Source organism: Propithecus coquereli, unplaced genomic scaffold (genome assembly GCF_000956105.1).
Source record: "Propithecus coquereli isolate 6110/MARCELLA unplaced genomic scaffold, Pcoq_1.0 Scaffold28, whole genome shotgun sequence".
Lineage (NCBI taxonomy): Eukaryota > Metazoa > Chordata > Mammalia > Primates > Indriidae > Propithecus > Propithecus coquereli.
In genome coordinates, this window is record NW_012148396.1 from 4,864,459 (window position 1) to 4,877,301 (window position 12,843).

A 12,843-nucleotide genomic window follows, 5' to 3' on the forward strand; every position below is an offset into this window, starting at 1 on the left:
CTATTTTGTAAAACAAAAAAAAAAATAGGAATTGTGGCAATGTGGATTCTCATATCTGCTTTGGCATTCAGTCTGATGTGGATATGTCATTTTGGTTTAAGTGGTTGGAACAACATATAGGTAGTTGGGAAGGGAAAAGTTACCTTTTCAGATAATTGTTGATATTCTTCTTTGATTCTATACCAGAACTTGACAGGTAGTAATTTCCTAAAGATTAGTTAAATGTAATATGGACTCTGCAACCCTATCAGTAAACTTTTCATATTCTGTTACATTAAAATACCTTGGTCTATCTCACACCTGATGAATTTTTTGACATTATGCATACATCATTTAAAAAATATTGGTTCACCGAGTTATACGTATTTTCACGATGCTGTGACACATTTCATTATGCATCGTCAAAAAAATTACCACTGATCTCAGCAGAAAAGTCTTTAACTATTGGCTTGCTATCAGGCTTGTTTACAGTGGCAAATACTAGTTTTCAAAATGTAGTTTTTACATGAAAGTTCAAATTTTGTCACTGGTAACATACTGCCAGTTGTTTTACTCAAAGTGACAGACTCACTTCACTCATTTTTGAGAAAGTGTCTGCCAGATACTCAAGTCTGAATAAGCATAGTTTGTTGCCATACATTCTCTCAAGTAAAAGTGATGTTCTTCGAAAGAAGCAGCTGTTAGGCCAACGACGTCAAGAATTGCCCAGGTGCTTTTCCCTGAGATCACCATTTTGCCCCAGAATTGCTTTAAGAGTATTTTTCCTGTCATCACACAGAATAATAGAAAGGTATGTCCTTAATAGTTGAGATTTAATAAAATGAGTAAGTGTTATTACTTCATCAAGGACATTCTTAAGTGAAAAGTGCCTTTAAAAAAATACTAGTACGGTTTGGTGCCACTGCCTTGATTCTTGGCAAAGTACCTCGTTTGGTGCAAATGTCAACGCAGTGACAAAGACAGATAACATCTTATTATTATTGTGCAAGCATCTGACTTGGTGGACCCCCCCCCCAAGGGTCCTCAGGCCACCCTTTGAAAACCCCTGCTCTAGGCCATTTTGAAGATGTAAGATGTATTAATGCTGTGGGGGGAAGTGGATTAGTGATGAGTCCAGCCACAAGAGAATAATAAAGCAAGCTGTTTAAAACATCGTAAACCTTGTGCAGCCTTGCCATCAAATGCCTTGTCCTCACAGCATCAGCTCCTCGAGGGCAGAAGTTTCCTTGTTGCCTGCTGTCACACGGAAGCACTCTGAATGCCAGTGCATGTGCGCCTACAAAGAGAGGCTGAGCCTTTGCCTCACACGGCAAAATCAGCCCATCTAACTTCAGAGTCTCAGGTGAAGAGGGACAAAAGATTAACATTCAAGTATTTAGTCTGAACACATTTAGCAAAACACAGAAGATGAGAATGAAGGGAAGTCACTGCCATCTGTTTTCCCGGTTAGATAATAGTCTCTGTGGTGATGGAAAAGCTCCCCGGAGGTGGTCCAGTGAGCTAGGTCAGGAAAGAGCCCAAGTGTAGCTGAGGTGCAGCCAGGTGACTGCACTTTGGCTGCAACTGTTCTTCCATCCAACTCGTACAGCCTGATTCTAGAAATTATTCAGTATCCCCTGGGGAAATATTATTGAATGAAATATTATTGAATGAATTAGGTAAGTAAGGCTCTCATTGAAAGCAGATTAGAATTTTTTTTCAGTTATTTACCCTGAAGGACTTTCAAATCTTCAGTTACCTATGATAATGAGAAGACAAGGGTAGTCTCAAAATTTTATTTTAAATATTACTTTTCATTTATTCTGCTTTATCTATAAAAATTCTCAGTGGATAAGAATTAAAAGCTTCTAAGTAGAATGGAAATACTAGACTGGGGCAGTCAGCCTTGAGCAGTGACCTGGGTTATGCGTGTCAAGTCCTTCAGTTTTTCCTGTCACATAATAGACAGTTAGTGTTTGCTAAAATATCAATTTTTATTATAATGATTACAGATAAGATTTTCCTTAAAGGAACAGGCCAAAATAAGCAGGAAAAAAATGTTTGTATTAAACTCAAATAGTATATATCATAGTAATTTGACTTCTGAAGTAATTCACTACTCCTCTCTGTCCCCCCCCAAAAATTGTCACAGATACAGCAACAAAACCTTATTATTACAGACTAGTCACTGGGACATAGACAGAATTTTCAGTCCCAGCGTTCATATTAGTATTCCATTTATCTTTTTGTTTTTGGAATGCTACCATATGCTAGGGGTAAGTACTATAGAGGACAACTATGAATTAGACACAGTTCCTATCTTCTGCCTCACTTTTCTTACCTATAAAATTAAATAGTATGTCTACTTCAAACAGGGGTTTTGAGAATTAAAAGACTATCTGAATGCATTATAAACGAAAAAGGACTTTTAAAAATGGAAGACTGAATCAAGAGGCTGGACTAAAAACCTGTGCCTGTGTCACCCACCCCTCCTTAGAATCCCACAAAGTGACAGAAAAACTTTTGAAAGATTTCTGAGAAAGAGGAAGCAGATGAAATCAGATATGTTAAAAAACAAAATCACTCAAAACTCACTCAAGAGAAGAGTGCTGTAATGGTAGAGTGGTTTAGGGAAGATTTAACCCCCAAATCAATGGCTGTACGCAGGAAGTACGAAGAGGCTCAGAGCATTCTCATAATTGGTTGAAGAGCTGCCTTTGGAAACAGCAAGGCTGCCTCGGACTCAGTGGTGCTTAGCAATGCGGAGTAATATTGTCTCTTCCCAGAATAAAGCTATAACAATGCAAGGTCAAACCTCATCCAGAGGCCCCCAAATGCAGAACATAAACTATTATCCTATCCAATAGTATATTCTATTCCTTTTCCATAACCACCAGAAGAAAGCTATTCTAAATAAGGAGTAGCTTCTGCAGACAAGCAAACTGAGAATCTCAAAAGTTAACACATATCCAAAATTTACAAAGCATTTAAGAAACATCAGACTTAACAAACCTAAAAACTAACTCCTTGAGTAAATAGAGCTCACAGAATAGAAGATGATTGTAAGATAAGTAATTAAAGCTTCAGGTGGATGAAAAGACATGGCATCCGTAAAGGCCAAACCAGTTAGGGAGCTGGGAATTAAAGAGTTAATAGATGGCTAAACAGACTGCTGAATAGCACCAGAGGAGGAAGAGCCAGAAGGTATGATAGGAAAACTGAGCCATGTGGAAGTTAGGGCCCAAAATTTCAAAAGTAACCTAACTTGGGTTACCAGAAATGGAAAACAAAGCAAATTAAGGTGGGGAGAGAGAACTTTTAAAAAGAAGAAAAAAGCACAAGCTGAAGAAAAATGTGGATTATTGTCCAGATACCAAGTGCCAAAAGAGATGTGAGAGTAACAGGGTATATACCAGGAATAAAGAGAGAAGGGATAAGGAGGAAAAAAAAAAAAATGCTGTGAATAAACAGACTTTGATAGCTTTTTTATCAAAAGAATAAACTCCAAACTTCTTAGCATTACAGATAAGGAAGAGGTGACCTGTTGTGGGGAGAAAAAAAAATCAGCTGTGGCATCAGACAGACCTGACTTACAGCCTTGGTCCTTACTTGATCATTCTTGGATAGTTCAGTTAACCTGTGACAGCCTCATTTTTCTCATATATAAAGGAGACGGAATAATAACTACTTCACAGAATTGTTATGAGGTTAAATGAGATTTTACATATATAAAATTATATATTGTATATAATTATATTTTAGTTATTAAAATATAATAATTATATATAGCACATACATATAATTATATATTAGCTAATTGTACCCTGTATATAGTCAAAATGCATGGGTTCTACATCAATGGATTCAACCAACTGTGGATTGAAAATAGTTGGGGGAAAAAAAATTTTGTCTTTACTGAACATGTGTAGACTTCTTTTCCTTGTCCGTGTTACACAAACAGTACAGTACAACAACTAATTACATAGCATTTACATTGTGTTAGTTATTATAAGTAATCTGTAGATGATGTAAAGTATGCAGGAGGATATACATAGGTTATATGCAAATACTGTACCATTTTATATCAGGGACCTGAGCATTCTCAGATTTTGGAATTCAAGGAGGTCCTGGAACCATCCCCTATGGATACTGAGAGGTGACTGTACTAGGTGGATTAGTAATTTCCCTTCTTCAAGAGTTCACAAAATACTGTATGCAGTGTGACCCCCTACTGGCATCTACTTTCACTTTCATCCTCTTTCACCCCTAAACAACTGGTGTGTCACCTTCATTGAATAGCCTCCTCCTTCATAGCTTCCTCCCACCTCCCACCAAAATTAGACTGTGATCCCAAGGTATTTTGGACACAGTTCTATGCTCATACATGTACCCTGTCCTACTAAAATACATTCGTCTTACCTAGCTTCTTGAGAGCAGAGCTCACACCTTATTTGTTTCTGTATCTCTGTGTTGCAGCACAGTATCTTGCACGTAGTAACTGCCCCAAAATTTTTGCTGACTGCATAACCACACTTGGGCTTGGTGCTTTGTTTTACTTTATTTCTTCACATGTATTCAACATTAAAAATATATATTAAGTGCCTTTGAGTCCTCCCATCTTATGCCTTTAGAATCGATGGGGTTGGGGTATAGCTTCTTGTTCACTTTTGTGCACAAATAATGCTTTGTCTCTTCTTAATTGTCTGGACACGTAGTTTTTCAACAATTTTGTTGTAATCCATTTAGTCAGGGTATTTCACAAATATGTAGGAAGTGTCATTAGAGATGACTCAAGTGTCCACTGAGCAAAAAGATTTCAAAGAAGATGTTGAGGCTATGTAGGGGATTTTGCCAGGGCTGGGCTTTGAGTTCCAGAGGGCATAGTTAAAGAGTTACAGAGTGGGCTAGGACAGACGCGATGTGCAGAACTTTAGGCATGCTGGGGATAAAGAGTAACCCAGTGCACCAGAGCTTCCTGAGCCGACATAAATACAAGCAAAGGGCCTAATGAGATTAGTTCCAGTGAATTTAAAGTGGAAATTGGTGGAAAGATATAAAGAGGTCGAATGGAGCAGAGCAAAGATAAATATCAGGAGGTCCCTCTTAATCCTGCTCTTAGAGACAGGGTGATCTGGGGAAGGGTGGCCGTCATCCCACTTGGAGTGCTTGCTCAGAGTTTGTGGTCCTCCCATTGACCGCTGAAGAAGGAGGGTGGAAGGCTTGGGTGGACGTGAATTTGGTCCCAGGGATACAGTTTGCTCGTTGACTCCTGTCAGGAGAGGGACAGAGCAGGGCTTTTTCTTTACTTAAGTTGGTGAAATCGAAAACCTCTGGAAAAGCCAGGAATTATGCAGAGCACCTTTGACCCCTGACAGTGGGGTGGAGCGTGGAGGGAGGTGGCTGGGCTGGGGAGATGTGGTCTCAGCACCAGTGGGAGAAGCCCACTCTTGGTCTATTGAGGGGGAGGCTTCCCCAGGATCCCTTTTGATGGTGTTGAGGAATATTCAGCCTAATGTGTTTTCTTGCCTATTATTAATATTATAAGTTGTATCCATAAATTGAGATTTTTAGTGTTTTTTCCCCTTTGCCATATGTTGGGTTTTTAGTTTATCCTTGGGAAATAGGACAAGACTTTGGTTAATAGACATTTGAGGTGCACGAAATGAAATGCTGCGAAAGCAATTCAGGTGGAACTGACAGGTATGCGAACGGGGCTCAGCTGCTCCCAGCTCCTCGGCTTGATGACAGTCTTGCAATAAATAATCAGAAACTCAGTGAAATCATAGCAGACGTCAGTTTAAAGTTTCCACTTGTCAAAACTAAGATTGTCTTATCACCGAACCATTGCTGGACCAAATTGTGCTACCTTTTATCTTCCTGTTCATTGGAAAACTTTCTTTACCCGCATTTTTTTTTATCCTGAACTGTGTTATAGCACTTCACAGACAAATTTCCAGTCTGTACTGATGTTCATTACTGCTCACGTCATTTAATAAAGGAGGCTTAGTTTGGTCAGAAAGCAATTGTTAGACTCTTCTGTTTATTAGTCTCAGTACCTGTCATTTACAGTTCCAAGTTAAACAACTGGGAACTGTCTCAGTGTTCTTTTCAGCTTTATGAAGAGGTTACTCTCATTTTATCTGCGCAACAGAGATAAAATTCTCAAGAACATCAAGATTTTATTTGTCTAAGGAGCCATTATGATGTAACTTCTGACCTTTGGAAAGAAGACCGAGGTTCATTTAATTTAGTACTGAGTTTCCAAGAAGCATTAGCCAATTTATTTTCACCAAAATGAGAAGTTATTTTGACGACTTGGGGGCCAGCTGCTGTGAAGGAGCTATCAAGAATGTTAGAGCTGCAAGGGGATCTGAGCAGCATCTAGACCAGCCCCTGATTTGACAGATGCAACAGGAAGATCCAGCAAGTGGGAATCACACTCCCAAGGTTACAGCCTAGGTGAAGGCCCAAGTTTAGGCACAGATGTCTTGACCGATATTTGACACTGACGTTTTATAAGAAGCTTTGAGTGAGTCTGAATTTCTCTTCTCAAGACAAGAAAAATATTCTACTTTAATAGCACTCTTATATTTAAAACTGTAATATCTTAAGAAGTCAGAAAGCCATATTGTTTCTTTTGTTTGTTTATGCTAGATTTATTTTTTTGAATATGAAAATTTCTCTTTTTTGTCTTCTAGTCCCTCCTCTTCTCACCATAAATGTATATTATACCTTGAGGGAAAATTACAGAAAGGGAGAGGGGAAATTTCAGGCCAGAGAGGAAACTAAGGCAGTTACAGATCACTGTGATCATGTAGCAGTAAGTTTCAGGTGGACTCTCACTTCTGTTTCTGAAAATGAGGGATCATGTGAGCCCCCCAGGGAGAGCAAACAAGAAAAGTTCTGGAAGAGCCGAAAGGGCCCGTCCAAGTAAAGGGGGAACTGATCACTTGTGAGGTCGGAAATGGTGAGCAAAACCCACACATAGCATTTGTGTTGAGCACGTGACAGTGGTAGTAACATCCTGACCTTTGAGTGTAGGTGCTGCCACTTACAAGTTGTGTGACCCTGGACAGGTGGCTCAGCTGGAGCCTGAGCTGCCTCATCTGTAAAAGCACAGAGCTTTTTAGGTTAGGAGAGATCATGCACATGAGATGCTGTCAGTAGGGCAGCAGTCTAGCTCACAATAGTTCCATTCCTCTCTCACTCCCTTCCTTTCCTCCAAATTCTCAGGGATTGCCAGCCCTCAATTTGAAGACTGTTTTTAAAACTCCGTAGCTACATATGGCTCTGGAAAAATTGCACATTGCCAGTTAGTGTAAAAGGTCAGCTATAGTAGTGACTATTCTGTTCTTGGGCAACATTTAAAAGAGCTTAACACAGCACGTCCCAAACAGCTCGTGTCAATACAGAGAGCTCACCTCATAACCAGTATATTACACTGTATTTAATTAACTCATAAGGTATGATTAAACCAGGACAAGAAGGTGAGGCCTATCTTCTGCACATGGAAGAAGCATTTTATACTAAGGAATGTTCTGGTCCAGGCATTTTGTCAATAATTATTAACTCTATTTGATAGAACTACTTGTAGACACCCAGATTTTTCAACCTATTTCCTGCCTCTGTGCTTTGCATATACTGTTCCTTCTGCCAGAAGGCCCTCACTGCCATTGCCTCTGCCCATTCCTTCTCCTCAGCCCTTCTTCACTTTCTCTGTCCTGGTCTTGGAGAACACAACACAGACATCACAGTCTCCATATGCTCATTCACTCTACACGTTAATATGAGGGTCTGTTCCAGGCCAGGAGGAGAAGCAGAGAGGGCATGCTGTCATGGGAAACCGACCCAACCCTGGGAGATGGGGGGGTTTTCGTTGGAGTTTGCTTTGGGGTTAAGGCTTGGGTTGGACATAGTCTGGAGGAGAGGAGAGAAGAGCCGTTCTGGCAGAAGGAGTGGCAAATGTGAAGACCCATCCCCACATGCTTGAGCCAAAAAGGAACATAGCTCCGTTGCTTATGTTTCTCTCAAAGGAATTGCCATGCTGCGCTGCAGTCATTGGATTTGTTGATTAGTCTTTTATGTCATTTACCTGAGAAAAGAAACCCAAGGGGAGAACCAAGTGCACAGATAACCAACAAGTGTGGCGTATGTGGTCAAATAGATTCAGCTATACTGTTCTCTGTGAGGTTTTAGGCTGGCTTCTTAGCCTTTCTGATCTACAATATCCTCATTTATCAAATGGGTATGGCAGTTTCCCTTGCCTCAGGCCGGGGATATCGTGATGCGGGATCTCAGCAGCTGGCATACAGTAGGCACTCACAGCATGCTTTGTAGTCTTCATATTGTGACTTCCTAAGGTGTTATAGCTGAGCTCATTCAGTTTTCATTTTGATTAGAAACTTTTTAATTATGTGAAGTTGCAATAATGAGGATATTTATTTCCATGACAGTCTAAGATAAACTCAGGATGATTGTTTCCCTACAAAACTAAGTGGGAAAGAGGAAAGCCTGAGGGAGTGAGTGGAAAGTCTTCCTCAAATACTCAAAACACTTATGGTTTAGTAATCTAGATTTTCCACAAATCTGCTCCTATAAAAATTATGCCCGGTTCAACTACAGCGTGCATGTGTACCTGTCTTGCATTAGCTGCCGATGGCAGTGATGACAGACTCCCTCCTCTAGCCATCTCAAGGACGTTGTACATTGGAATGTGCATTTTCCTGTCCTTTAGAAAGATCCTCGGCCTGTGTAACACAGACTTGTGACTAGATTGCAGAGACTTGTTTGCCTGCTATCCTGTCCCCATGGTCCGTGCTGCTGAGTCGCCTTTGCCAGAAGATTCCTGATGGTAATGCAGCAGCACTGATGAAAGAAAACATTCAATCTGGGTACTTGTTTTCAACGTATTATAAAGGGAAGTGCCCACAATTCATACGGCACGAAGTTCTCTGGTGGATGAGGGTTAAAAAAGAAGTAAAGTCTTTGCCTTCTATAACTTCCCATCTATTGAAAAGAAGGAGTGGTATTCACCTCCACCCCCACAGTGCCTTGTACAAGCCCATCCTTACTTAGTTCTTGGCATACAGTGCTAGAATAGTTCACACAAACATCCTGCACTGCACACTCCGGTCTTTCCAAGTCAGGTACTGTCTCTATATTCCCTCTTGCACTTAGGCACTTACTGTGTGTTGATTGTCCAACCATTGTGGTTAAAATGTTAAAACATACTTACTATTTATTAAAATTGGGGAATTAGGTAAGGGGCCTTTGATAATCCTAAAGTCTAAGGCATCTGTCTTTGGGCTCTGTGATCTTAGTGGTAATTTTTTTCAGTTTTTAGCCCAGCCCTTTATTAATTATTTTTAAGTTTTAGAATACTTCACTGAATATCATTTATACTTATAGCCAAATCATTTTGTACCAACTGTGTTTTGTTTTGTTCAATACAGTGGCGCTGATTACTATGATTATGGACACGGACTCAGTGAGGAGACTTATGATTCCTACGGTGAGTGACTGGATAGAATATATAGAAAGACGGGGGAGATGGCTATGGAAAGACCTTAAAGATCTTAATTGGAAGAGAAGTTTAAAAAGACATTTTGACTGTGAAACAGTACTTTCCTCTCAGTTCACTTGTGCATATCTAGCTATTTTCAGAGGCTCCTTTAATATTTAAATTTAATATTTAAAGAGGACTAAAGACTTGCAGAAAATTACATGAATTCAGATTCTGAATTTGGATTTTCTGTTTGGGTTGATTGCCATATGCTGATTTTCTCATTGATAGAATAGTTTGCCAAGCTGCGGACACTTGATAGCATGGGTCTTTTTGAAGTGTCTTTACTTCTTGACATTAAAGGGAAATGAAGCAATTGACACCACAACTCTAAAGTGATTCTCCCACCCCATCTTTATATTTTAATTCATTTCCAATCCCAAATTCTCTGAAAAAATTACTTTGGGAGTCATTTCATAGAGGTTACAGAAGCACTGAGCCAGGGAGTAGATACAAAGATCTGTCAGGCTTACAGGGGGAAACTAAACCCCTCTTAATTCAGTGGGAGCTGGCAGAGATGCTGGGGACTCACTTTCCAAAGTCTCAGTATGCAAAATGATGACAGGTTTAATTAAAAGAATTGGTGGCAGCAATATAATGATAGTAAGAAGCGCCTTTGCCACAGGGCAGAGAGATCAGAGAATGAGAAGCTTCAATCAGTTGCAAAGCTCTGATGAATGCCTGGTGGTACCCAGTGCAAGGGAATCAGGCTTGTGGTTAATGGATGTTAGGACATTTCTCTGAACATAACCGAAAAACCATTTTCTGGTGTTAAACCTTTTGAAGTGCATTTTGTTGTATCACCTGCCTAAAGCTGTGATGACCGTGACTGTACCTTGGAATTATTTTTTGTTATTTGTAGCAAACACTTAAAGAGAAATATGTTGGTTTGCTCAATGCTGTCTACTTAAATTGATGCAAGTTAGCTTGAGGGAATGACGTTGATTGCATGTTTGTATCAAAAGAAGAGGTCATTTTTAGCATTTTTCCTTCACAGCTTTTTAAATTGGTCTCTGTGGGCACATGGCTTTTAAATTGTTGAATGTTGCAGCAGAGACATTAACTGTTTGATGTCAAAGACCTGTAGATATTAAAAGTTATCTTCAGACTGAACAGGTGTTTAATTTCAGGAGATAAAGATGATAGCTTATCCTTTATTATTAATATTGTCCGGTATAGATTTAGTATTGTGGTGAGTGAAATTTGACATTATATCATTAAGTTTTATTTCACATTCATGAAATGTTGCTGAGGTGTGAATTTCACCCAGTGCGCCTTTCCTTTAGTCTGTGAAAGGGTCTGAAGTATGAGACAGCATTTCTCTTTCTCAATCTGCCTATTCCCATTTTGCTCTCCCATTTTTTTTCCCCTTGTCTTCACAGATTTTTATCCTTGTGTTTTTTGTTTTTACTGTTAGATGAAATCTAAGTGATTCTTTTCTCATTTACCGTTCCCACTCATAAGTGCCATTATGTTTATGAAAGACAGTTCTATTTGCTACTTGAGCTCCTGGGTTTTTGTTAAATGAGTAGCCACAAGGAAAGTTCTTACAAAGTGCAAAGGTGGTTCCCATTTAAGATACAGAAACCATTTTTCTTCCCATGCTGATAAGTTTTGCTAGTGAGATGATCATTTCCCATTGTGTTTGTAATTTCTTTAAATTCCTTGTTTTTGTTTTTTTCTGGTACACCAGATATATGTATCTTCAATATGACATATGCTGTTGGTTCAGAGCTAACTTAGATTCTGAAAAATGAAGCCAGTGGGATTCATGGCAGTGATCTAATTGTGATTCATCTTATTGATTTTAGGACAAGAGGAGTGGACTAACTCCAGACACAAGGCACCTTCAGCGAGATCAGCAAAGGGCGTCTACAGAGACCAGCCATATGGCAGATACTGATTGTACTGTCTGATGTTGTGAAATAGCCAATCTCCACCAGTCCTGTATACTGTTCAGTGTTTTTTTCTGTGTATGATACCTTTTTAAATTAATCAAAATGCTTAAAATCTGAATGGATGGAATTTAAAACTACTTTGGTGAAACATCAACCTGGGCAGAAAAAAAAAAAAAGACATGTAAAATTTTGTTATTTCCAGTCTGTATATGAAAAAATAGGTCATCCAAAGGGAAACAAAATAACTTTGATTAACTAGTGTTAAACAGAAAAATAGGTTTACTAAATATGTTAATCTATTCTTTTAACATAAGCCTCACCTTTCATTTTAAAGGTTTCCATAGAATTTAGTTATTTTATCTTTCAGCCATATGCTAGTTATTTTTTTCTCTTGCCAACATGCGTAAAAAGGGAAGCCAATTACAAGTGCAAATAATGTGGTATTCTTTTGTAACTCAAGTCTTGAAATGTTCTGTAGTGTTAAGCAAAGTCTCTTCTTGCTTGATACTAAATAAACTTTTGAAAGAAATTTCGTGTGTGTGAGCTAACAATTTCATGTTTTTCTTATTTAAAAAGGCCTTCATAAATAGTTGTAAACAGGGAAAGAATTCATTTAACAATGCTTGTTATAAAAGGGTCACACTAAACATTGTACAGCTTATTTTAAAAATGGTATAAAATTAAATGTACCATTCTATACTCACCGTAGATTTAAATGCTGTTTAAAGAGTCCAAGTGGTATCAAGCTGCTTGAGTGGCACGTTAAAACTACGCAAAACCAAATCTTGTTTAAAAACTGGTTTTAAAATAACTACTGGCTTTTCTGAAAAAGATGTGATCAGTTTTCATCTTGTTGAGCGTTTTTTCACTAGTGCAACTTTGGATTTTTTATGAGAATTTTGGTACCTTAATGAACACCTCGCTCCATGCTGGAAGCAATAAGCACAAAGCTTTTAAAGACATTCTGACTTGACTAATTGAGGTCGCACTCGCCAAGGCTGAGGATGTGTAACCCTTAAACGGTCTTCATTTTCAAAGGTAAATAAATCAAATAAGATTTTAATCTCACTTAATTTATCTTAATATAACTAATAAAACCAGGGAGATTACAACTTAGCAAGTTTCATTATCCATTTTAGAAAGGTTTTAAGATCACCTAAATTCTCATTTTAAAAAGTTTAATTTGTTTTAGTAACCTAAAAAGCTTTAGTTTAGTCAGTTTAATTGGGGCCAATTATTCCCTATTAAACAAATGTAAAACCTCATAACTAGTTATTTGTAATACATTATTTGGTTAGTAATTGAGGGCACTACTTAAAACTGACAAATATTTAACAAAGTTATTATTTACTCATTTGGCTTAAGTTTTTTAATTGTAGATAATATAAAATGTTTAATTTTTAT

At 38.4% G+C, this 12,843-nt stretch overlaps 1 protein-coding gene across 1 annotated transcript in view; it reads left to right on the forward strand.

Moving 5' to 3' along the window:
- KHDRBS3 (KH domain containing, RNA binding, signal transduction associated 3) overlaps positions 1-11,468 on the forward strand; it is a 180,766-nt gene extending 169,298 nt beyond the window's left edge. Inside the window, exons 11-12 of the mRNA XM_012647978.1 lie at positions 9,432-9,490; positions 11,353-11,468. Coding sequence (XP_012503432.1) covers positions 9,432-9,490; positions 11,353-11,444 — 151 coding nt within the window. The 3' untranslated portion in view covers positions 11,445-11,468. The remainder of the gene's footprint in view (positions 1-9,431; positions 9,491-11,352) is intronic.
- The last annotated feature ends 1,375 nt before the right edge of the window (positions 11,469-12,843 follow it).